The sequence below is a fragment of the Garra rufa genome, chromosome 5 (assembly GCF_049309525.1).
Source record: "Garra rufa chromosome 5, GarRuf1.0, whole genome shotgun sequence".
NCBI classification, from domain to species: domain Eukaryota; kingdom Metazoa; phylum Chordata; class Actinopteri; order Cypriniformes; family Cyprinidae; genus Garra; species Garra rufa.
In genome coordinates this window covers 6,807,822-6,834,527 of record NC_133365.1, presented here as the reverse complement: position 1 = coordinate 6,834,527, position 26,706 = coordinate 6,807,822, and the positions used below count along the sequence as shown (strand labels likewise).

The following is a 26,706-nucleotide window of genomic DNA, read 5'->3' as shown; positions in this document are numbered from 1 at the left end:
TGTGATGTTTTGTATTTTTTTTTCAGCAGGGAGGATGGTTTGTGTTTTGGTCTTAGTGACTTAGGAGTCCTCTTCACTACTCTTAACATTCCACAGATTTGACATCCAGATCATGTCAATGGCAACATAGGTTAGACATGCCTTGATTGTGTGTTAATGGTGCCATATAAATACCTTAGTAAAACAATCCTTAGTAAAACACACATGGTTTATAATTTATGCCTAATCTCCTCCAATAAATTTCCTTTCATCACTAATATTGTCTATTGTAAATCCTGACGGTATTTTTAATGTCAAAAGACGGTTTTGTTTTTGGCATACATCTGGCTCAATGCATTTTAACTACAGAGTATGACAGGTGTAATAACTACAATAAACACACACAAATGCCACTTTTCACACATACCTTTTGAGATCGAAAAACACTGACCTGTGACAAAACCTCCCCTCTCTCTGCCATGAGGACATTCTGTTTCAGTTCAACTGGCAAGTTGTGCATTATAAACGGTCCTCCTGGAAAAGCTTCACCTCTGAAAAAAAATAAATAAATAAAAAAATAAAGCTAAATATTTAGCTAAATATCACCTTAGCCATAACCAATGATACACAGACTTATAAATATTGCAGGTAAAATGACAAAATAACATACTGATATTTGGACCACATGAGAGTCATATAATTCATGACTCTGTTCTGCAGAAAATTTTTTAAGTCATGTTGCTTCATGAAGTGACGCATTTCTGAAAAAAGATTCTGGAAAGCCACCCTAAGCAGAAAAAAAGAGCATTAATATGTGCATACATTTTCCCCACATACATAAGAATACATGGCCTTCTTTAATCAGATTAAATTTCGTATGTGTAAATCAAAAATATGTACCTCTTAGCATTTTTACCAGATAGTGTGGCAGAAAGCTGGCTAATAATATAGTTAAAAACCAGCAAGGCAATAATACCAACAACTGCTGCCATACATTGTTCAATCAAAGAGCCAGGTATAATGTCTCCATATCCTGTTAATGTAAACACATGTAAGCACCATTTGATTTGGCGATAAGACGGTTACAACGGTGTCAGTCATCGCAAGTTCAAGAGTTTTGTTCCTAGAAAATCTAGAAAAATTGTTACTAGTTCATATATTTTTAGTTATTATTATGGATCCATTACTATAAACCTAGACAGTACAGACACATTTCTAAAAATAAAGAGAAGCAAATTTTGACTGTCAGATGACAATACAAGAGAAGTATCCACTGTAGAGAAAACGTTACCCACATACTAACACACATCTGTAGAACAATGAATTATAACTGTGTATTTATTGTAAAACATTTGCATTTGCTATTGCATTTGCAATAGATGAAAACTCACTCTATTTGTCTTTTTGTATGTTTCAAAATTCAGTAGAATGGCCCAAAAATGTGCACACAGACACAAACATATGTGGTACTTACCAACACTTGTCATAGTTGTAATTGTCCAAAATACTGCAGTCATATAATGTTCAAAATAGGACTGAGTTGATTTAAGCCCTGTATTCCATGCCCATGATTCCTCCTGACATCTTAAAAGTAAATAAAAATATTGAATCAAAGTAAATGTCTATAAAATTCTATAAATATTGGTAATGTCTTCTCTGATGTACAGGCCAGCACTCTAATAAGTTACACTTACCTTTCTTCATGGCAGGCAGGCAGGTACAATAAGCCAGCACAAACATGAACAGTGAAAATCAAGAGGAAGAGGCATTTTGTTGTCCTTTCTTCAAATAGGTTCTTATGGATGTCACTTTCTTTTTGGCAGAAATACTGATAAATCTAATACCAGAAAACAACCGCTGTGTATCAGGATATCAACTCAACTACATAACTGAACCACAAATAATCCAAACACTTGTTCTCCCCTCCCAACCACAAAGGTTGTGGAAAAAAAAAAATCTATATCGAAAAATATCTAACATACCCTGCGAATCCAAATGAGTCTGTTTAGCCTGACTAGGCCTGAAATGGTCCAATGTTCAGCACCGCCGTAAGCAGAAACAATCAAATCCAAGGGTAAAGCTGCCAGGACATCATAATACAAGTTCCAAGACTTACGATAGACTTGAAATATTGCTGCTAAATCGCTTACTTGTCCTGGAAAACAACAAGAAAGATAAAGGAAGTTTCAGGCATTAAATAATAGCATTGCAGCTAATTAGTGTAGTATGGTACAATTTTCCTATTTAGTTTTCCAGTATAATACTGATAAAATAATTGAGAAGCATTTACTAAACTCCTCCACTGGCACAGAGTGAGTGCAGCTAAGTCAGAGTTGCCAATATTTAACAATTGCTAAATTAAACAGTTTACCAAGATATATTACATGTGCCTTAATTCTGAAAATAAACATGTACATTAAACATTGACCTACCACTTTTTGTAAGCAATCCAGTGCGAAGATTCACTAGTATGTCAAATGCAGCAGCAATGTAAATCAGGCAATTAAGGTAAAAGACAACCGAGTCTTCACTGAAAAGCCCTTAACAGGCAAAGACAAAAAATCATGTTAGGCAAAACCTTAAAAAGCCTAAGCACAAGTCTTGACTGTACTAGATTTAATGTACTAGAATATTTATTCAACTATTTTGAATTTACCATATATAATGAAGCTGAGGCTTGTTCTACATTTCTATTTTTGTTGTAAATAATGTTTTATGATTTTTTCTCAAAGTAAAATGAGCACATGTAATACTGTTAACCTCTCAATCAAAAATCAATGCTTTACATCAGAGGTCTCAATCTCAATTCCTGGAGGGCCGCAGCTCTGCAGAGTTTAGCTCCAACCAGCTCCAACTCACACCTGCTTGGAAGTTTCTAGTAATCCTGAAGACCTCGATTAGCTGGATCAGGTGTGTTTGATTAGGATTGGAGCTTAACTGTACAGAGCTGTGGCCCTCCGGGAATTGAGTTTAAGACCAGTGCTTTAAATCAAACAGAAACATACCTTTTGATTCCACATTGCTGGTGAAGAAAAACACCCATAGCTCCAGGAAAACTGAAACAGTTATGCACCAGAAGAAAAAGAACCTCCAGACTTTTATAAAAACACATTCAGGATGGAAAGTTCCCTTCCAAAAAGACTAGAGAAAGAGACATGGCAAGTAAATAATAAAGGGCATAACAATTCAATTTACATTCATACATACATTCACAATACTCACATTCAAATCACAGGGCTGGTATAAATCATATTCCAAGGATGCTCCAAAAATCCTCTGATCCTTTGTCTACAACAAAAGTTTTGTAGTCAAACTTAGTACATCTGTACAACTATTAGAAAACACTGATTTGGCTATTTCAAAAATAGCTAAATCACTCTGTCACTGACTTTAAGGTTGATGATCTGGTCCGTTTCAAATACAGCATTTTGTGGGACAGAGGCAACTCCATATGCACATGCTTCTTGTAGGGGATTCCTGAAATTTTTAAGACGTTTCTTAGCAGCTCTGGCAATCTCAACAGCAGCTTTAGATAAAGATACGAAACGTCATTAGTGTGCTGTAAACAAAACATCATAAATCTCAAAGCATTACAAAATGTTATTACCATCAGGGTAGTCAGCAAAGAGTAAAAGCAAATTCTTGCGTTCCAAAATGACAATTTCACATTCTGTTAACGCACACATTGTGACATTTCTAGGGATTTCATACAGCAAATGGACCTTAAAACAAACAACAAAATGAGAAATAAACAAAATAAACAACAAAAATAGCATTTATTAAATCAAAGCCACAAATCCAACACTACATCTACCATTACTTTAATTTATTTTGTCATCACTTAAAAAGAGACTATTATTGTTCAAATTATACATTTGCAGTATGAAAAGCATTTCAGACTAAAACATTTTAGTATATAACAATTAAGTATATTTTACTATAAATTAATTTCATTATATTTTAGTAAATAACACATACAAGGGGTTGGACAAAATAATGTGAGCACCCATTATTATAGGGGTTCATATAATATTTGTAGACTACAGTGAAAAACAATTATGTGATTAGACTAGTTTTAATTTATTATTCAACTCTATAATCTCTAGTGTGCACTTCAACAGCAAAGAAGATATGTGATCGAAAACTAAAAGTGCATTTTTTGTCCAATCCCTGTAGATGTGTGATACTGAGAACAAGGGTCTGAGTGTCAAACCTCTCCAAACAATGAGCCAGGTTCCAGTTTTGCAATTTCAGTCTCAGGATTATTACCAAGAACCTGACAATTAGAGCAAATGATGTTCAAAAAACCTTGCACAGACACACTAAAGTCATTGTCCTCAGTTGACCTCAAAGCTTAATATTTAGGCATACCTGAACAAGTCCTTGCTTAATGTAATACATATTTTGACGAATTTCTCCAGTGTTAACCAGAACTTGTCCAGGGCTGTATGTGCAGGTTTTTAATTTCAGCACCAAAGCCCTTTTAAAGCCATCTTCTGTTTTTCTGAACAACTTTGCCTAGAACGATAGACATCCACTTCATTTAACGTCTTTTTAATCTTATGAGCAGTTAATAAAAAACATTATTATTAATACTTTATAAAAGCAAAAAAACATTTCAGTAAACATTTTAGTATATCTTCTCAAGGGACAATACTATAAAAAATGAAACTTGGATATATTTTAGAGTAGTCAACGTGTAGCTAGTATAGCAGTATAGATTTACTGTCCTCTGAAAATAACTCATTATTGTCAAAAAAGCTGGCATCAAAAGTAAGTACACCCTAAGTGATAACAGCAGTATGTTGCTTAACCATGCAAAGCCACATGTCCTATTTATCATGTTTATATTTTTGTCTGCTTAACAGGACCATACAAAGTTGTGTATCTTGTATTAGAGCTGTTCAAATTAGGTGCTTTAAGTACAATTAACTCAAACTGACCACTGGATGTTCAACATTGCATCTCATGGCAAAGAACTCTCTGAGGATTTGAGAATTACAATTGTTGCTCTCCACAAAGATGGACAAAGGCTATTAGAGTTTCAGTAACACACTTAAACCGAGTTACACTACAGTGGTCAGGGTCATACAGAGGTTTTCCAAGATGGGTTCATCAACGAAGTTGAGCACTTGTTCTGTGCGTCAGGTGCAGAACCTGGCTTCAAAAAACAGATGCATGAGTGCTGCCAGCATTGCTTGAAAGGTTGCAGAAGTAGAAGGTCAACTTGTCAGTGCTCAGACCATACGCCGCACACTGCAACAAGTCGGTTTTCATAGGCATCGTCCCAGAAGGAAGCCTCATCTGAAGTGGGCTCACAAGAAAGCCCGCAAACAGTTTGCTGAAGACAACCAAGAGCATGAATTAATGACAACCATGTCCTGTGGTCTGATGAGACTAAGATAATCTTGTTTGGCTCAGATGATGTCCAGCATGTGTGGCGATGCCCTGGTGGTGAGTACCAAGAAAATTGGGTCTTGTCTACAGTCAAGCATGGTGGTGGTAGTATCATGGTCTGGGGCTGCATGAGTGCTGCTGGTACTGGGGAGCTGCAGTTCATTGAGGAAAACATGGATTTCATTATGTACTGTACATTCTGAAGCAGAACATGATGCTTTCCCTCCAGAAACTAGGCCGAATGGCAGTTTTCCAACATGATAATGATCCCAAACACACCACCAAGATGACAATTGCCTTGCTAAGGAAGCTGAAGGTGATGGGGTGGCCAAGTAGGTCTCTAGACCTTAATCCTATTAAGCACATGTGGGGCATCCTCAAGCGTAAGGTGGAGAAGCACCATGTTCCATGCCCAGGATGATTAAGGCAGTGAAAGATAACAATGATGCTAACACAATATATTGACACTATGGACAATTTCACTAAGGTTTCACTTAGATCCAAGTTTCATTTCTATAGTATTGTCCCTTGAGAAGATATACTAAAACAGTTGCGGAAATGTGAGGGGTGTATGCTATGCCTCGGCTAATTGATTATATGACTTACACTTTCAATCACAGTTTTGTAGCAACAACTTTCAACGTCTGAAAGCAGGACAAATGGAAGATCATCCATAAGTCCTGCAATGTCGCGGCCCCTCTGGTGGAACCAAAGATTGTGATAATGTTGGTGCACCCACTCCTGGATCTCCTCTGTTAATCCCATTTGTCTCTTTGATTAAAAAGGTAAAATAAGTATGAAATTACTAGCAGAAATGACAGAGAGATAAATAAAGTCTTCTTATCACAAACCATGTAATGAAGAATAGCCTCCACTCTATGGTAGAATCTTCCTCTTTGTGCAACCATGTTGCTTATAACTGAGCTCAAGTTAGACATGCTGATTCCAAAGGAAAGCAATCCAAGCACCATCACAAATGATGCAATTGTGGCCTCTTCCAAATTTGTGGCATGTATATCCCCATAGCTGTTCGATATATTTAATAAGACAGTATAATGAATACACCCTCTTATGACAAGCAAAGAATATATAAAGTACCGTATTTAATGGTACACTATACTACGGAAATAAAAAAGCGAATATTGCATTACAATTTTTACATACACCACCTTCAAATGCTCCATTTTAACACTTAGACTTTGTGTCTAAAATATCTGTCCACTATATCTGTCATTATGAAACTTACGGTGAAGCTGAAGTAGCGTCACATCTTTGTGACTTAAATCAGAATGAGCATAACTGATTACTTTTTTCCTGTACATTTATGAAATTTAACCTAAATAGTACACTTCAAAGTCAAAGAAAAGTATCAGATAGAGGAAGTCTTGTGTGCTGCACCCTTTTTACAATCTAGATAATAAAACACGGCGTTGATCGGTAACATACAGAGACCTCAGCTTTTACCTATACTCTATAGTTAAAAAAATTATTATAGTTAGAAAATGATAATGCATTAAATAAAAAAAAAATACTAAAAAATGATCAAATTACACTAACGCATTACTGGCCAAAACTGTAGGGCAGGGGTGTTAAAACAGACAAACAGATTGGAGAACCTGCATATAAAACTGTGTTTTATGTTACTGCTATAGTTTATGTGATTTGCATATTGCAATCTCATTTTTAAAAATATCAGTTTAAAAAAGGATAACTTGACATGTCGCACTGTGCATAGCTACATTACATTGCCAGTACTCACCCTATGGAGCACAATGTGATAGTTGACCAGTAAAGCGACGTAGCATAGAACTCCATATCTGTAACTTCTGTCGTATTGATTGAAACTGTAGAAATAGTATGCAGCATAATTAGCAATATCCAAAAACATAGTATAAGGAGATTTATGCTGCAACCCAATCAGTGTTGGGTAAGTTACTCTAAAAAAGTAAATAATTACCAGTAGCTAATTACATCTTCAACAGATTACTGTACAAATTACCTCTCCAAAACGTATTTAATTACTTATTACTAATTACTTTCTAAATCCTATATCAATACCTATGCCTGATTCACGAAGAGGGTCTTAAAAATGGCCAAAGAATTTTATTTTGCTTACTAATTTTAAGTTAAACTGTGCTTTGTTGGTAGGCTATAATGTCTACTAGAATGTTAAAAATGTTCAGTGTTTAATAAATATTTTTAAATTGTTATTCTGTAATTTTTTTTTTCTTTGAAAAGCAAGACAAAAATGTAAAAAGCAAATATTGGCTATTTAATTCATGAAATGGTGAAAAAAATGGCAAAATACATGGGGGAAAAACACGAAAACTTGTTTGGTAATGGGCCTTTGGTCCAGTGTGTAATTTTGTTCTTTATCTCTTAAAGATAATGGCCTTTTTGTGTTATTGGGAGTGAAACAAGGGGGGAAACTTACATTCTGGCAGCAGCTGCAACCAGTTTTCCGTTTTTGGGCAATACCTTTCATGACCAGCATAAACTGCTTCACACACCTGATGAAACCTGACAGAACAACAGAATATCATTACTTTTTAACTGTGCAATGTTTTCTTTATGCAATATCTTGGCATTAATAATAACAAACATTTGCCATTATTCTGTTCTAACATTTTGTGATAGAAAAAACATTGCATTCCTGATTACTAAGAGTTAATAAAGATTATTCTTCAGATCACCAAAGTGACAATCAAAAGGATCCATTGTGGAGTAGAATATTCTTAATTATCGGCCAATTATTGAACTTACCAAAGGCATGCTGAAGCTTGTATACACAGGGCCATGATGGAAAACACTTTGAAAACTGTAAGATTAATCTTGTTGGTGTCTGGTTCCTTACTGAACATGGCTAGAATCACACAAAACATGTTAGCAGGTGTATTTATCTGAATTACATAATGAATTATTTAAAGTTTAGAAATAAATGACTTACATAATATACCAAACAATCTGAACAATCTGAGACATCTATTGGCATATGCATAACGCATAAACCTCAACTGGGGGAAAGCGATTGTTATTGTTTCAAGGGGTAAAACAGACAAGACATCCAGTAAAAACCATGTCCTGAGGTATTTTTTTCTGACTTTTCTAGGGTCTGTTATAACCACTCCATGGGTTTCGTATCCAATGTAAAAGCGTGAAATGATGCTCAAAATGAAGACCAGATCAAGTGAGTATCTCGTGAAGATGATCCCTGGGACTGTAGAGTTGAAAAACATCTGGAAAAAAATTAGGAAAATGAATGATCAGTTATGAAAACTATAAACAGAAGTTACACTCTACCTAGGGCTCTACACAGTACTCTGATTACAATTCTTGGTTTTGGAATTCGAATTCCTCAACATCAATTTTACATTATTTTTGATTGTTTTTATTTAGATCTTTTTTTTTAAAGATTCAAAAAGCCCACTAATTATCATTCAAAAAAACAGAAAAGTAAGAATAAATACAAAACTAAATAAAAAATGCAATAAATAAAGGGAGAGAGTAATACAAAAATAAATGTAGGACTAAATATTAAACATTAACTGTATTTGTTTTAGTGAGTAATTTATTCCTTAATTAACATTAATTCAATTTCAGATTATTACATATATTAAATCATTTATTTTAATTTTATTTTAAATCATTTGACCCTTAATTAAATTCAAATTCAACGACTTTCCAGGTGTAACACTCTCAAATTTATTTATTTGTTTATTTAAAGGTTGTATCAGCGATTTCTAGCCTAAAAATAAAGTGTCAATTTCAGCTGACCTTTTTTCACGATCCGCTCGCTGCCTGCCCCATAAATTGTCTGTGAAAAAACCGCGTCTCTCTGGTCAGCCTAGGGTCCGAGATATGCCAAAAAAACAATCGGCACTACCAACCTTTCCACACATAAACAAACATTGTTCCAACCAATCAGCGTCAGGGGTTTGGTGTTGTGGACTTTCGCTCCGCCTCCCTCACATCCCTGCACCAGTAGGAAAGTCCACAACACCAAACCCCTGACGCTGATTGGTTGGAACAATGTTTGTTTATGTGTGGAATGTTTGGTAGTGCCGATTGTTTTTTTGGCATATCTCGGACCCTAGGCTGACCAGAGAGACGCGGTTTTTTCACAGACAATTTATGGGGCAGGCAACGAGCGGATCGTGATGAAAGGTCAGCTGAAATTGACACTTTGTTTTTCAGCCTAGAAATCGCTGATACAACCTTTAACAGGGACAGTGCATGGCCCTCAGCCATACCAGAATTAGCTAGAATTGTGCTCACATTCTGCATTTTAATACAGCCAAATTCTCAATAAATGCAATTTTTCGTTTGCAAAATTCAGCTAAAATTCAAGGACTTAATGTGGGGACACATTTCAAGTGAGAGCAAGGTTACATCATGTTACCTTGTAAGATACATTGTTACAGTTTTCATGTGTCAAACACAACTATGCAACAAAAAAAAAATGTTTTTTTTTTTTTTGCTTTTATTTTTGGCCATATGACAGAGATCTGATACTCTACTTGTTGTATTTCTGTTTTGCATAAAACTGAAGAATATTTGGTACATTTGATATTAACTTTTGGATTGAAGTATGGAAGCCCGTTTCTGCCACTGAATAAAAAAATGAAAAAGGTAATTGTGACTTTTTATCTCACAATTCTGACTTTTTTCTCGCAATTCTGACTTTTTTCTCAGAACTGTGAGATATAAATGCACTACTGTGATTTATAAAGTCAGAATGGCTAGATATAAAAAGTGGAATTGTGAGATAAAAATCTTCCAGTTCCTAGGAGGAAAAAAGAATTGCGAGTCTAACTTTATAATTGTAGATTAATATCTTCGAGAGCTGGTTATGTAGTCTTAATGGGCCACGTTTCAGTCACTATTTTATATTCACCTTGTTGTCTGAAAAAAGAAACAGTAAACTATATCAATATAGCTATGAAATATATATATATATGAAAACCATTTATTGAGAATTTGGCTGCATTAAAAGGCAGAATGTGAGCACAAAGAGGCAAGACAATACGATGCACTGACGTCATGAATATGCTCTTTAGCATATGACATCATCTAGCGACATTTAGTGACTTTCCAATGAAAAAAGTTGGCAACACTGTGCGTATCTAATGTAAATCAGCTAAGCTAGCATGCACAGGCCACAAAGTGTTGGCAAAATAACACATTAGTAGACCGGATGGAATAATATGGATTTTTTTCCAGAAAACTTTTTGTACAAAATAATATCAAGGACCTGTATCTATGTTACACTGCCCTAGAAAAGTGGGGTTTTGGACAATATTGGCATGAATCCTTTTTAATTTGTGATCATTTTGCACTCATAAGGGACAACACAAACTACGAAAACATATTTTATTACATAAACAGTTTATTCATCAAAATATCCACCGTAATCTTGGCATCCAAGCAGTCAGTTTATTCAAACATTGATATATTACTCCAGGCCTCCTGAAGGATTGCCTAAAAATGATTCGCACTATGCCGATATCGTATCTTTGCCAGGGGTGTTTCCAAAGTTTTAGAGGGCAGTGTATGTTTATTTTCAAAAACTTTCCAGGACCTTGACTTTTTTTTTTAAATTCACTTAATACAGACTTGCAAGTATTTCATGGTTTTAAAAAGGAGCCGATTCCCTTTAAAGAATCGATTCTGATTCGCGATTCGAATGCTTCGAAATAGACGAACCGATTCTTTTTTGGTGTGAAGCCATTAAAACACATAAAAACATTATCTTTTCACTACAATCTCCAGGTATTGACTCAAACTAACAGACAAATGTCTGTTAAAAACATCTTACCTCATACAGAGCGATTATTCCCGTTGCCAGACATGTTATGGAAATAAACGCATTCCACGCACGAACATTTTGCTGCTTTGGAGAATGAACAGACAGCTCATCCTCCAGCTCCCTGGACTCGTTCGGGTCTTCAGGTGTCATCTGCAATACAATCTGAGATATTATCTCTGAAACAGTAACTACACTAATGGAGATGTAATTTTAGAGCAGTAAAAAGAGAAACAATAGCTAACTGTGAACATTTGATCTAAAGTTTCCGTCCGTTTTCTGATAACGTTACCAAATTCAGCTAGCAAGTGATATCTCAAATCCTTTTAGAATTAAGTAAAAACAACATATAACATATAATATGTTTAGCTACCGTTGTAATGATATTTTATATGTAATTTACGAACTTTACTTAGCTTGTACGCTTAAAAATCCTCATTTCTTCACATTTCGATCGGCAGTGACCGTTAAATCGGTTGGAAGTTTTGATTTATTGAATTATGTGGTTGAACGTCACCGCTTACGTCACATCACGTATGTGTCGCAAACAGATTATTAAAGAAAGAATAACATATGTTGTTGTTCTTTGACTTATAAAAAAAAACTAAATTCAGAGGAAAACCTTGCACTAAATTAATTTACTAAATATTTTTACACCCCCCACCTGTGGGGAATTGTGTGAATTACACGAATACTGTTTATTTCTATGTATGTAGATTTTTTGCCCTGATTATTATTTATTTACATATTACTATATTGCTTTATTCAGTGATGCTATTGTGTGGAATATAAGTCTGTACACTTGCAAAAAAAAATTACAAGAAAAATTATTAAAGAAAGAAAACCGAAGCTACTATGTGCTGAATGTGTTCTTAATTTTCTTGTATTGAATGCTAAATTCTTCATTCATATGCAAAAATAGCTTAAATCTCCTTTATCTTTTCCCCTTTTTTCCCCTGAACTTGATTCTCTTGTTTCATTTCACTTACAAATAACCAAAAGAGTGGCAAATGTTTGATGCATTATGACATTTCTAATTTTATTTTTGTGCTTTTCTTTTCTGTATGGGTAATACCAAATTCAAAAACTACTTTAAATGTAAAGGATGGTCACACCAACTGATTTTATTTAGTTAATAGAAGTTCATTGAGAAATAAATCTATTTATGACATTTAAAAAAAAAATGACCCTATTTAAAAGTTTACATACATTTGATTATTAATAGTGTTTTTACCTGAATGTATACCTGTACAAATGAAAAATGTACACATCTCCATTTTGTTCAAAAGTTTTCACCCCCGGCTCTTCTTTTCTTCCTTCTAAAGCATCAGTGAGTGTAATAGTTGCATATGAGTCCCTCAGTTGTCCTCAGTGTGAAAAGACGGATCTCAAAAGCATACAGTCATTGTTGGAAAGAGTTCAAATACACAAAAATGCCGGAAAACCAAAAAATTTGTGAACTTTAGGATTCTCTTAGATTTTTTTCTGAAGAACAGTGAGCGGTTTAACTGTTCAGGACAAACAAGGGACTCATGAACAACTATCAAAACAAAAAAAAAAAAAAAAAAAAAAAACAGGTAACAACAGTTTTTTGTACAGGGTCAATTTTATAAATGTAACTATTATTTTCTCTTGTCGACTACATGTAAACATCTTTTATGTTAAATATCTTATTTAGGTCAGTACTAAACAAAGAAATGCATTTTGTACAATCTCTCTTAATTTGATCAAATAATATTTTACACATTCTGCAAGGAGTATGTAAACTTTTGACCTCAACTGTACTTGCCCTTTCATTAGTAGCCAATCTGAGGTTTAAATTTAGCTATTTCAATAAATTGTTATATAAACGTGCTAAATCCAACAATTATTTTATTTAGACTTGGAATGCATTATCATAACAAAAAAGTAGCCACTACATGCTAAAATTATGTACAGTGGCTGTCTGACAAAGCAGGTTATATATCACATTAGTATGTTAATACACTGCATAATCTGTTTACTCACAAACCTTAGATCAGATGCAGGTGGCTGTTTTCACAAATGTTTCTCATGAATAAATTACTATTGTAACAGGCAACAGCAATTTCAACCTCTTTTCTCATAATCATTAAAAATGATCAGACAAAACAGCATTAACACTTTGATATGAGTTGCATTCTACATTTCACACAAAACCGTACAGTTTGGGTTCATGGTGGACAGATAACAGGATCCGTGAGGCCCCACAGATGGCGTGGCTTTGTTAAGGTAAGTTTTCCTCAGGATTGTCCATGAGAGACTTTATCCAGCTGGTGCCGTTGATAAGTTTGGTGGTTGCAATAATGTACTCAGTCCCGCTATCTTCCATATGAGATAAGAACCGCAGAGCAGCGATTTCAGCGTACGTCACACCGCCAAGAAAGAAGACAAGAGTGGTTCTGTTTTCTCCTGGCTGACCTGCAAATTCAAGAGAAGGAGATTGGACTATCAATCAATTATCAACATTGACAAAATGTTGCAAACATACGCATAAGACTTTTATTCAATTTTTATTTATATAGCGGTTTTAATACTACAAATTATTCTACAGCAACTCTACTACTTAAAAAAAAAAAAAAAATCTCTAATATCCTTGGTGTATATGACTTCCTTCTTTTAGATGAATGCAACTGGAGTTATATTAAAAATTATCCTGGAAAGTCCAATAAAGTGCATCCATCCACAATAAAAAGTGCCTCACATGGCTCCGGGGGGTGAATAAAGGCTTCCTGTAGTTTATTGATGCATTTTTGTAAGAAAAATATCCATATTTAAATAGCAATGGCGTAGGATGTTGCGGTTGCAAATGCACCGGGGAGTCTTGCAAAAACCAACATTTGTTTACAGGAGCAAAGTCAGCAAAGTTTCCTTATTTTAGTTTCCTCTATGGATATTTTTTTTGCAAAAACTTTTGCCACCCCCTGGATCCGTGAGGAGCACTTCTTATTATGGATGGATGCACTTTATTGGACTTGTTTTGGACTGATGAAGAGAAACACCCACCCACTGCCACTCTAAAGCTTGGAAGTACCAGAATAATTTATGTAACTCCAATTGGATTCATCTGAAAGAAGTCATATACACTTAGGATGCCTGGAGGGTGAGTAAATTATGGGCAAATTTTATTTTCTCATACCTTTTGGCCAAATTTCAAGATTATAGCTGGACGATAATTTTTTTGTGATTATACAAGCAAACAGGCAGTTAAGATTTGCTATATAGTATATATGTGACCCTGGACCACAAAACCAGTCTTAAGTCGCTGGGGTATGTTTGTAGCAATAGCCAAAAATACATTGCATGGGTCAAAATTATTGATTTTTCTTTTATGCCAAAAATCATTAGGAAATTAAGTAAAGATCATGTTCCATGAAGATTTTTTGTAAAATTCCTACTGTAAATGTATCAAAATGTAATTTTTGATTAGTAATATGCATTGTTAAGAACCTAATTTGGACATCCTCAGATTTCAGATATTCAAATAGATGTATCTCGGCCAAATATTGTCATATCCAAACAAACCATACATCAATAGAAAGCTTATTTACTTAGCTTTCATATTATATATACATCTCAGTTTTGTAAAATTTAACCTTATGACTGGTTTTGTGGTCCAGGGTCACATATATTATTTTATGGGAATGTACTATATGTACTGTATGTGGGTGAGGTTGGATATAATATGTGACCCTGGACCACAAAACCAGTCATAAAGGTAAATTTTTCAAAATTGAGTTTTATACATGATCTGAAAGCTGTATGAATAAGCTTTCTATTGATGTATGGTTTGTTGGGAAAGGACAATATCTGGAATCTGAGGGTGCAAAAAAAAAACACCTTCAAAGTTGTCCAAATGAAGATCTTTGCAATGGATACAACAAATCAAAAATTAAGTTTTAATATACCCATGCTACTTAAGACTGTTCTTTTGTGGTCCAAGGTCACATATATATCAAGTTTATTATTAAGTTAATAGGTTTACTGATCTAGAATGAAAGTAAATAATGTCAAAGCTCACGACTTACGCTTCTTGTGAAGTCCTGTGGGAACCTGCTGTCTTTCTTCAAAGTGTGGCCCAGGCAGCATCTTCAGCACCTCCTCGATGCTCCTCCAGCCAGGACGAGCCAGTACTTGAGTCAGACGAACGCTGAGCGGCGCATAGCCACTGTACACATACGAGATGTCATTGGGGTTCTAAAAGAAAGTTAACAAGCATTAGTCATTCCTAAAAACTCAGTAACACACAAGAATTTGAACGGCTGCAAAAATGACACTTTTGTGTAATCTCATTAGCAAATATGTGTAAAATATGTACTGTTACCTATGCAAAAATATACATCTCCAAACAAATGCTACTATAAATAATTTCTCAAAACTAACTGCAAAAGTGATGCAAAACTCACTTTTACATGTTGTTTGAACATTAATGTGTTTTGGCAGTTTGTGTACACAACCACCCTACACTGATAAAAATCCACCCAGTCGTATTTTTTTAATCTTTAAAAGTAATATCCCCTTTTTAAAATCAGGTCATTCTCAGCTTCAGACAAAGGCGACTCCCACGATAGATGATTGACATGAGCGCCTTATCTTAGACCCGCCCTCATCGAGCTGAAAAAGTCTGACTCCAATCATCATTGTGTCGACAAGAAAGTCTCGAGGTGTTCTGTTGATGGATGTAATAATGAACATAGCAGTCGTCATTTACTCCCAACATCTGAGCTGCTGAAGACGCAGAGGGTTAATGTTACTTTCGTTTTTCAAAGAAAAGCACGATCCCGATCTACACATGCGTTTATGTTTGTGCGAATCATTCGTGATGCAGCTTCACCCACAGCAGAAGGTAAATATAAGGGTTTTTTTATGCATCTTTGCGAACGGCCTTTCTTAATAATGTGCTTGTTGGCAAGTTTTGCCACTAAATGCAACTAAAGTAAACATTACGGCTCATAATCCCACAGCAGAGAGGGGCAGAGCGAGCAGAGCTTATTTGCATTTAAAGGGACCATGCAATTAAATAGATTTTTTTGCAGAGCTGATTTTGACAAGGTAAAAGGGTGTTTTATGACACTACTATTGAGAATTTTTAACCAAAGTACATTATAGACTTTTCATTAGGACCCGAAAGAATCATATGAACTTGTGGAAAATGGCCATCCGATGACCCACTTTATTGCTCCCAATGTTATTTAATGGATTAATTGACTGGTGGCAGCCATATTCACTAATAACAATAACAAACCTGTTCATTGGCATCCTCCATCCACAGTTTGAGGGTTTTTCTAATTGTGGGGTAGTTGTTTCTCATGGTGCTTTGAGGTTTGAGTAACCCAACCTTTTCCAGGTTCTTGAGAGTCAGAATGTGCTTGTAACCGTAAGTCTAAACCAAAAAGACAAAAGCAATTGTATGTTTATAGCACTTCTAACTCACTTCTATGGTGTCCAGTGACTGTTGCACAACTCAGAAAGTCAGTGACTCAAATTCACCATTGAATAAATATAAACAAACCACAAAGAAATCTCCTCTGTTCTACCTGAAGGATTTCTTTCTTATAGTAGTCCAGGACTTTCTGTTTGAGGCCACTGTTGCAGACAGACTGCATGCAGACCAGCCGCAGGATTTTAATCAGTGGGTCTTTTTGTGCTATGCAGTCTTCTATATAAGTGCTGACCTGAGAGTAAAATCGCAATAAAAACACATTAAACAAAGAAATTACTAGTACCTGAAATATAACCTATTCTCAGAGAATTAAAAAAAATCCATGTTAAAATGCATTTTCCCTTCAAATTCAAAAATAATTTCAAAAATGTTTGGAGAAAGTAAGCAGACTTATATATTAAACTTGATTAGTTTCTGTTTGAACAATAATTAAAGCAGAGTTGTCCATTGTATTTAAACTCTGGACACTTTTGATCATCTGCAGTGAATGGGTGCCATCAGCACGATGAATTTGTTTCTTGCAAACATGCAGCTTTTCGCTTCACAAGATGTTAATTGATGGACTGGAGTGGATTATTGTGATGTTTTTATCAGCTGTTTGGACTCTCTTTCTGACGGCACCCATTCACTGCAGAGGATCCATTGGTGAGCAAGTGATGCAATGCTACATTTCTCCAAATCTGTTCCCATGAAGAAATAAAGTCATCTTGGATGACTTGATTGGGAGTACATTTTCAGCACATATTCATTTTTAGGAGAACTATTCCTGTTTCCACACAAAAACAGGGCATTTCTTTTAAGGTTATGCAAATCATAAGAACATGTCTATTACAAATGTAATTTCTTACATTATACTGCATTTATAATGGAATCATTAACAAAACAAAGCACCTTGTCTGTATCCACTCCAGTCATAAACTCTTGTTCGACGGTCAGATTTTCAAAGAATTCTTCTGAGGCTGAAACATGAAAAGCAAGGCAGTTTGAGAAAAAACTAAACTGATACGAAGTAAAAAAGCAAAATTAATGTGCCAGGTCTCATAAAATGATCATATACAGTCAAGCCCGAAATTATTCATACCCCTGGCAAATTCTGACTTAAAGTTACTTTTATTCAAACAGAAAGTTTTTTTGTGAAAATGACACAGGCTTCTCTCACAAGATTAGATGTGCCACTTTTTGTTCAAACGTAAATAAAAGCTAAAAAAAAAATTTTTTTCCACAATGATGCCTCTTGTACATCATCTTATTATCTTTTTGGAGAAGCCTCATTTCCGGTCAAAAAAAAACCTTGCTGTTTGAATAAAAGTAACTTTAAGTCAGAATTTGCCAGGGGTATGAATAATTTCAGGCTTACCACACTTTGTTAAAATGACCAGGAAAAACATTTACAGTACAATGAAAGTCCAGCAAGCAAGCAGGCGGATGGCTAGCCTGGCGAGCCAGACTTACATCAAGATGTTTAATTAATCAAATGTTTAATTATCAAAATAATTTTTGCTGCCGCTAGGGTGCGTCTAGATTTCTAGGCTAGGCGGATGGCATCATTAATGTTCAAATGTTCATTTCCCGTCATTAAAATCATTATTTTTGATTTTTGAAAAATAACCACAAGTCAGCTCATAAGTCACAATTTGCTGGTAATTGACAGCTTTCCACAGACCTTAGGTCGAAAATAACATAATATTTATTTAATTTCTGAATGCATGGATGCTTGGTCTCAGACTTACTTGTTATGTCTTTAATGAGTTCAGCGATGGAAGTGTGATTAGCCAGGGAGCTCCGAGCCGCCTGCATGTGAGGCAACTGGGAAACAAACTGTTTAATCTCTCCAACAGTTTTCGCATTGTGTCGCTCCTGGCACAGAGACACAAACACAAGCTTGTTTATGGCAAACACTAGCAAATCAGTCTGTTAAAAATGATTTCCAAAGGATCATGTAACACTGAAGAGTAATGATGTTGAAAATTCAGAGAAATAAATTACATTCGAACATACATTCACATAGAAAACAGTTCTTTTAAATTGTAATATTTGACAGTATTACTGTTTTACTGTATCCTTGATCAAATAAATACAAGCAATTCACTAAAATCATGGACAGTAACTATTGGAATGCTTATTTTCTTGCTATAAATATTTACAGTGTTGGGAGTAACGCATTACTAAAGTAATAATATTATAGTAGTATATTACTTGTTACAATCTCAGTAACGCAAGTTACAACAACATATTTTAACTCAGAATGGCTGCAGAGATGGATTCTACATTTGTGAGAAGGACACTCTCTCGTTATTTTCAGTTCATCAGAGAAAAGGATAAGACTGCATAGTCAGGTGCAATCTATGTGCGACACCAAACTCTCAACATGGAAAAATAGCACGAGTAACTCCTGAAAACACCTGGACTGGTGCCTAAACACTAAATTAATGGAGACAGCAGCGGAGTCGAAGAAGAGGAAAAATGCGGCGGACAAGTGCAAACAAGCAACAAAAATTACGTTTAACTAAAATTGACAAAATCTTTTTGTATTAAATCATAGTCTACAGTGCCTTGTAAAAGTATTCATAACCCTTTATTTTATTTTTTTTTTTACATTTTGTTATGTTGCTGCCTTGTGTTAAACTACTTTAAATTACTTTTTTTTCCCCACATCAATCTACACTCCCTACTCCATAATGGCAAAGCAAAAAAATAGGTTTTTAACATTTGTGCAAATCTATTAAAAATAAAAAACTGAAAACATCCCGTTGCATAAGTATTCACACCCTTTTCTGGGACACTCGAAATTTAGCTCAGGAGCATTCATATTGCTTTTAGATGTTACTACACTTGGAGTGGAGTTAAACTGTGGCAAATTCATTTGAATGAGTCTGATTTAGAAAGGCACACACCTCTCAGAAAAGGTCTAACAGCTGAAAATGCATATCAGAGCAAAAGCCAAGATAACTGCCTGTAGAGCTCAGAGACAGACTTGCGTTAAGGCGATGATCTAGAGAAGAGTTCAGAAACAAATCTGCTGCATTGAAGGTTGACAGAAGCATTCTCCATAATGGAAGATGATTGGAACAACTAGGACTCTAGAAAATGTCTGCCAGCCCCCATCCAAGCTGACAGAGATGGAGAGGTGAAAAGGTGAGGCAAAGAATGGCAGATAATTGCCAAATGCAGATGTGCAAAGCTTGTCACATCAGACCCAAAAAGACTTGAGGCTGTAAAGGTGCTTCAACTATGTACTGAGTTAAGGGTATGAATACTTATGCAATCTACTTATTTCAGTGTTTTATTTTTAATACATTTGTCAAATTTGCAAATCTGGTTTTTGCTTTGTCAATACTTTTGCAAGGCACTGTAAATGAACACAGAGACCTCAAGACTTGGCACATGATATACAATGACTAATAGTGAATATTTTTTGAGTATGAATGGGTCATTTTGAGTAGAAAATGAACTCCAGATGTTACAAAACAGCTAGGTACTTAAAGGTCCCATATCGTACACATTTCTGGAGGTTTATTTTATTTGTTGATGTCCTTAAGAATATATATTTGCGTTATAAGTGCCAAAATCCATCTCAATATATTTTTACAGCTCCTTTTTTAGGAGCTCTGTCAAGAACAGGTCGATTTTGGCCCATCTAATTAATATTCATGAGCCTCTCTTCTGATTGGCCTGTTGTTTTCTGAGTGACGCACAACCAGGCCAATCACAGGTAACTACGGTCATGTATGCTGTAAGCGTAAGCGAGCTCAGAGCAATAGAGAGAGCTGATACTCAACAGGATATTTTAGAATGATCATTAATGTTTTTTCTTTTACAAACACCGAATGCAGTAAGCTATATAACTGTTGCTTTAGTAAAGCCCCTTTCACAATGCGCGCTGATTCTGGAAAATTACGGGAACTGTGTGAACCAAAGCCAGAACCTAAAGGCAGTGTTGTAGTAATGATGCACGTTATCAAGCGACTCTTCACAACGAAAAATAACGTTACGTGCAAAGTGGAATGAAGCAGCGATCATCAGGCAGAGCCAGCTCCTCACTATCAGCGCTGAAGCACAGTTTGTTCAGGTTAGTTTCAGTTTAGTGAAACGTACGCGTCGCATTACATCTCACATTCAAACGTCACATGTCTTTATGGTTTGTGTGTAAAGCAAGCACAGATCCCGGAAAACAACTGTGAATGAACCAAATTAAACAATTCCGGAACAAATCGTGGGACACATTATGCGTGTATTTACCGGAATCGCTGTGTGAAAGAGGCTGAAGTTGACGTGCCGCTGATCTCTTATATTCATGTTGTTCTGAAGCCTGTGTAATGATCGTAGCTTGACATCTATCGACTGAACAGGGTTTTCTCCACTTGTTTTCCTGTTGTTGTTGCTCAATGGAATGGATGCTTTGTTGTCTGGGGGTTTGACAAAAGGAGGGTGGGACGTTGGTTTGTGACTGAAGGCGGTGACTTGAGTCGATCGGACGTCACATCGTTACGGAAGTCACAGCTGCTCGTGAAAATGAACAGCTACTTTGAGCAGGCTGTGTGCAGTTTACTGTGGATTGACTGTTTTGAAACTCATATGGTAGTTAGATAGCCCCTAGACCTCAGTTATCATGAAAAAAGCCAGGAAATTTTGATTTTGACGATATGGGACCTTTAACCTAACAACAAAAGCAGCCATAAAACAGTGTGAATACACCTTGAAAACAGCAAGAAATGTAACCTTATTAATGAACTATTTAATGACTTTTATTTTTAATAAAATTGTCAAATTTGCAAATCTGGTTTTTGCTTTGTCATTATTATGGTGTATGGAGTGTAAATTGATGTGGGGAAAAACTAATTTAAAGCAGTTTAACATAATGCTGCAACAAAACGTGAAAAAAGGGGTATGAATACTTTTGCAAGGCACTGTATATATATATAAAATTAATCAATACGCGAAATATTTTTCAGAGCTCGGGCCAAACACAGATTTGCTCATGTGAGGAGTATGTTTTTTATTTTTTTATTTTTTTAAGCGTGTTAATTACAAATCCTGGTTTACATAATAGTTTAGCATTTAAACACATTGCAAATATGGACACAATTAATTGGATTTATGCCGAATGAGAAAGGTAGGCTGCATGAAAACAAAGCCGTTTGCGTTCATTTTTGCTTTACCCTATGTAATTCGTTTTGGCATATATATATGTATTAGATTTTGGAAGTAACTTGCCCAACACTGTATATTTAAAATCAATCATTCTTGCGGTTTGTCTCAGCCAGTGTGCACACAAAAGCAGCACAAACCTCAAACGCAGCTGATATGACCTTGGCTTTCTTGCTGAGAGCCGCTCCCACAGCATTAAAGTTCTTGTCCCGTATTTCAGCATAAAGCTCCTCAGCTGAGTTGAGCTGCAGTTTTTTGGGCTCAGTGGGGAGATCTTTCCCACCTTCTCCCTGTTTCTTCTGTGCAAACTTCTCAGGTGGAAGCTTCACATAACCTGTCAAAGAAACCAACATATGGCAGTACAGACTACTGGGGAAAACAAGAGCTTATACAATCTTTATAGCTTTAATTTCTAAAGTATTTATTTTATGTCTGCACAAATTTGACACTCATTTACCATTAGTGATGCCGTAGATCTCATCGATTAGACCCTCATAGGTAAGTTGGGTGGCTAACGGCGTAAGCAAGTCCACATTGCGATCCAACAGGAGGAGGGTATCAAACACAGGCAGGATTTGAGTATGATTCCCTGCAAACTCTCTCTTCATCCGCAACATCATGTTGGCCACATGCTGAAAAAGACACCCGAGAGATATAAAAAAAGAGAAACAACTCAGTGCAATGTAAAACAAAACAGTGTTTTCCAAACTACTACAAATAAGTACACTTAAACGTGAAGGTTCTTTATTAGCATCAATTGTTCTATGAAGAACCTTGAACATCCATGGAACCTTTCAAATGCAGATTTTTTTTAATGTTCTTCAAAATGGATCTTTTAGGAACTGTTTACTGAAAGGTACCAAAAATAGTTCTTGTATGGCACCACTGCAAAAACACCCTTTTGGAACCTTTATTTTTAAGAGTGCACTACTGAGGAAGAACTAGATGCTAGATGGCATACAATGCATAATTTAAAAAAAAATAAAACAAAAAGTTGACAATTGCTTTTCTACTCACCCTTGCACACTCGCCTTTGCCAAAGATTTGTGGTATTGTTCCATAAAGTGCTTGCAAAGTCATGAGGCCCTTGGCAGCGTGATACAGACTTGTCTGATCATTCTCTAAATAACATTCCTTCATAATAGAAAACAGTTATGTGAACATCTCAATCTGCTCATGCATATGTCAGCTTTTTACTGCACATAAAACAAGGTCATAACCAGGCAAAAGGATATGAAAGAACACAGGTGCTTTCCTAGAGCCAAGAACAGGTCTAAAAGGTGTTTGATGTTATGAAATCACAGATTTTTGAATGAGACACTTTTGCAGCTTGACTTAAATGTTCTTTTTGGACAGGAGGTTTGAGTTCTGAAAGTCAGATTACATTTACAAAGTACATCCAGCAGTCTTTTATATGATCACTTTAACCCTACAAAGTCTACTGTAGCTTAATTGACACAAACATAAGGCCTCTAAATTAGCAACGTGATCAAAACTTTGCTGAAAAACCTGTTGCACTCAATCTACTACATACCTTCTGTTGTCTAAATGATAGTTTGAAATGTTAAGGAAGTAAAATGCCTTAAAAGGTATAATTGCAAAACATCTTTCTTTCAGTTTACTTGATTAGCCATGCATTAATTTTTTCGAAAAATCTTGTTGAAATGTGAGTATCAAATGTGACCCTGGACCACAAAACCATAAGGGTCAATTCTTTGAAATTGAGATTTATACATCTGAAAGCTGAATAAATAAGCTCTCCATTGATGTATGTTGTTAGGATAGGACCATATTTAGCGGAGATACAACTATTTGAAAATCTAAAAATCTTAGGATGTGAAAAAAAAATCCAAATATTGAGAAAATCACCATTAAATTTGTCCAAATTAAGCTCTTAGCAATGCATATTACTAATCAAAAATAAGGTTTTGATATATTTACGGTAGGAAATTTATAAAATATTTAATTTCCCAATGATTTTTCACAAAAAAATTGCTAATTCTGACCCATACAATGTATTTTTGGCCAGTGCTACAAATATACCTGTGCTACTTAAGACTGGTCCAGGGTCACAAATATCAGGCTTTTGAAGAAGGTTTATTTGCATAGGTTTATTGCATTGCATATGTTTTGTGTAAGTAGTCTGATATAAGTAGATCTCATTAAATTGCATGACAAGCTATCAAAGTTTCATCTTGCTTTTTGGCAATAAAAATATTAGTCAAAAAAAAAAAAATATTTTTTCATGTGTCAGGCTTTAATGTTATTGTATGTATTAAGAATTACCCACTATAATATGTCTTTCTAAAACTTCAAATATTCATATTTTGCACCCATAAATATTGATAGTCAAAGTCTGACTAATGTTGAATCAGAAATCCTTCAGAAAATTAGTAAGTTAAGTAAGATTGACATCCAAACACTGCCTTACTCTGAAGGAACTCTCCGACTCCATGGAAAGAAGATCTCCATCATAAGGTATGAGGTCCAGAATGTATTCGTCGATGTTTGTGAAAGAGTTCAAAACCCCTTTCTCCTTCAGCCGCTGTTCACACAGGAGACTCCGGCGAGGTACGAACAGGATGTGGAATTCCCGCGGATGTAATTTATCCTCACTGCAATGGAAACATTAGAATATAATATCATCAGCAACACTACATTACTTTCACTGACTACTGTCAGCAATCATTGCACATAATTAAAACTACCTTTTTATTTTCTCCAATCAAAATCTCTGTTATGAATGATATTGTTACAGTTGAGGTCAAAAGTTTACATACACCATACAGAATCTTAAAACTTGAATTATTTTACCAAAATAAGAGGGATCATACAACATGCATGTTACTTTTTATTTAGTACTGACCTGATATTTCACATAAAAGATGTTTCCATATAGTCCACAAGAGAAAACAATAGTTGAATTTATAAAAATGACCCTGTTCAAAAGTTTACAATCACTTGATTTTTTTAATACTGTGTTGTTACCTGAATGATCCACAGCTGTGTTTTTTTGTTTAGTGATAGTTGACCATGAGTCCCTTGTTTGTCCTGAACAGCCTGCTGTTCTTCAGAAAAATCTTCCAGGTCACACAAATTATTTGGATCTTTGGCATTTTTGTGTATTTAAACCCTTTCCAACAATGACTGTATGATTTTGAGATCCATCTTTTCACACTGAGGACAACTGAGGGACCGATATGCAACTATTACAGAAGGTTCAAACACTCACAGATGCTCCAGAAGAAAAAAAAACATGCATTTAAAGCCAGGGGTGTAAACATTTCTCTTATTTTGTCTAAATATCTTCTTTTTTTTCCATTTAGTACTGCCCTTCAGAAGCGACAGAAGATACGTTTCTCAGAAGACAAAATAAGGTTAAATTTACCCTGATCTTCAAATTTAAAAAGTTTTCACCTGGCTTTTAATGCATCATGTTTCCTTCTGGAGCAGCAGTGAGTGTTTGAACCTTCTGTAATAGTTGCATATGAGTCCTTCAGTTGTCCTCAGTGTGAAAAGATGGGTCTCAAAATCATACAGTCATTGTTGTAAAGGGTTCAAATACACAAAAAATGCTGAAAAAACTGAATTTGTGAGACCTGAAAGATTTTTCTGAAAAACAGTAGGCAGTTTAAGTGACTTTTAAACAGTTATTATTACAAATTCAATTATTATTTTCTCTTGTGGACTATCTGTAACCATCTTTTATGTAAAATATATATTTCAGGTCAGTACTATGTAAAAAAATAACATGAATTACTATGATCCCTCTTATTTTGGTCAAATAATTAACATTTTGCAGATTCTGCAAGGTGTATGTAAACTTTTGACCTCAATTGTACATTGTTTTTGTCTTTTTTGACTTACCTTGCAACATTTTCTGCAATGATGTCCATCAATTCCAACCTCGGTCGAACAAAAAAGACAATATTCTTGACGGCAGCCGATGGTATACGACCGCCTTTGAGAGTGAACATTTTCTCAACCTCATGTTCCTTTGTAAAAAATGAAATAAAGAAAATTACTTTTTGGAAAAGGGATGAACTAACCATTAAATAAAGTCATCAGTATTTTTAAAATATAAAATTAGATTTTCTGTTTTTCTTTTTGCACTCACACTAGTATATGTGTATTTTGGTACAATATGTCTCTCACCTTTAAAAGGGAATACTGAGCAATTAACCCAAAAGGTCCAGTAAGATACTCGTCCCAAACAATGGCCTGTAATATAAAAATAATTTATGAAAACATAAATTAGAGGATGATGAAATTCTAAACGTTATATGTCAACTGACAGTATAACTAAACAATGTTTGCATTAATAATACTACGCAACAACATTGACATAATGCTAGGTTTAGAGCAAACCCTGAGTAAGTGACAGGCGTGACAGCAGGAAAAGAACAAATAAAACTACTATAGTTAATATTAAAGCAGAGAGCTTTACCTTGCTTCCCGAACATTTATCTAAAAATTCTCGCAGGTCTTTTCGTGCAGCCTCTCTCAAAATATTTAGGTTTACTCTGCCGCAATACAAATGTGACGCCATGTTTGTTGAACCACAATCATATGACTTTCACGGCCTCAGGTTGTCACATGACTCGTCTTTCAAAATAAAAACCAGCAGATGTAAATTATTTTACAGTATTTTAAAATATACTTTAGTATATTCTAACATATATTTTATTATTGGTAACGTTTCGCAAAAATAATTAAGATTTAATTTACTTTTACGTACGCGTTGTCGTTGCTTGTTGCCAAGTCCACACTTTTTAAACATGTTTTCGTTGCTAGACATTCCGAGTAATTTCTTGCAAACGACGGTAGTACTCTAACACTGATATAAATATAACGCAAGATATTGTGAATTATTATAGTGTGTTATGTAATACCTAACAGTGGAGTAGTTTTATGACAT

General features: G+C 35.1%; 2 protein-coding genes across 2 annotated transcripts in view; both read right to left on the bottom strand.

Annotated features, from left to right (window-relative positions):
- cngk (cyclic nucleotide-gated potassium channel) overlaps positions 1-11,332 on the bottom strand; it is a 28,578-nt gene extending 17,246 nt beyond the window's left edge. Inside the window, exons 1-20 of the mRNA XM_073839461.1 lie at positions 11,192-11,332; positions 8,324-8,612; positions 8,140-8,239; positions 7,811-7,896; positions 7,136-7,220; positions 6,228-6,402; positions 5,983-6,147; positions 4,351-4,497; positions 4,193-4,255; positions 3,587-3,701; positions 3,369-3,505; positions 3,202-3,267; positions 2,985-3,120; positions 2,412-2,519; positions 1,962-2,134; positions 1,674-1,816; positions 1,454-1,563; positions 880-1,012; positions 650-766; positions 431-530 (exon numbers count right to left, since the gene is read on the bottom strand). Coding sequence (XP_073695562.1) covers positions 431-530; positions 650-766; positions 880-1,012; positions 1,454-1,563; positions 1,674-1,816; positions 1,962-2,134; positions 2,412-2,519; positions 2,985-3,120; positions 3,202-3,267; positions 3,369-3,505; positions 3,587-3,701; positions 4,193-4,255; positions 4,351-4,497; positions 5,983-6,147; positions 6,228-6,402; positions 7,136-7,220; positions 7,811-7,896; positions 8,140-8,239; positions 8,324-8,612; positions 11,192-11,332 — 2,589 coding nt within the window. The remainder of the gene's footprint in view (positions 1-430; positions 531-649; positions 767-879; positions 1,013-1,453; positions 1,564-1,673; positions 1,817-1,961; positions 2,135-2,411; positions 2,520-2,984; positions 3,121-3,201; positions 3,268-3,368; positions 3,506-3,586; positions 3,702-4,192; positions 4,256-4,350; positions 4,498-5,982; positions 6,148-6,227; positions 6,403-7,135; positions 7,221-7,810; positions 7,897-8,139; positions 8,240-8,323; positions 8,613-11,191) is intronic.
- A 1,702-nt stretch (positions 11,333-13,034) lies between these two features.
- On the bottom strand, positions 13,035-26,343 carry vps33a (VPS33A core subunit of CORVET and HOPS complexes). Its single transcript, XM_073840862.1, has 13 exons — positions 26,236-26,343; positions 25,944-26,009; positions 25,656-25,783; positions 24,220-24,403; positions 22,806-22,922; positions 22,246-22,420; positions 21,929-22,122; positions 18,371-18,497; positions 17,532-17,599; positions 16,735-16,872; positions 16,443-16,580; positions 15,226-15,394; positions 13,035-13,618 (listed from the first exon to the last, which is right to left on the bottom strand). Exons 1-13 carry the CDS (start codon positions 26,335-26,337, stop codon positions 13,425-13,427), a joined length of 1,800 nt encoding a protein of 599 aa, XP_073696963.1. The 5' UTR covers positions 26,338-26,343; the 3' UTR covers positions 13,035-13,424.
- Positions 26,344-26,706: the final 363 nt, after the last annotated feature.

Coding starts and splice junctions, on each gene's coding strand:
- vps33a (XM_073840862.1), bottom strand. CDS start 26,337: ATGGCGTCACATTTGTATTGCGGCAGAGTAAACCTAAATATTTTGAGA. Junction 22,923..24,219: donor AGTCGGAGAGTTCCTTCAGA/GTAAGGCAGTGT, acceptor TCTATTATGAAG/GAATGTTATTTAGAGAATGA. Junction 16,873..17,531: donor CTGGAGTGGATACAGACAAG/GTGCTTTGTTTT, acceptor TTTTACTCTCAG/GTCAGCACTTATATAGAAGA.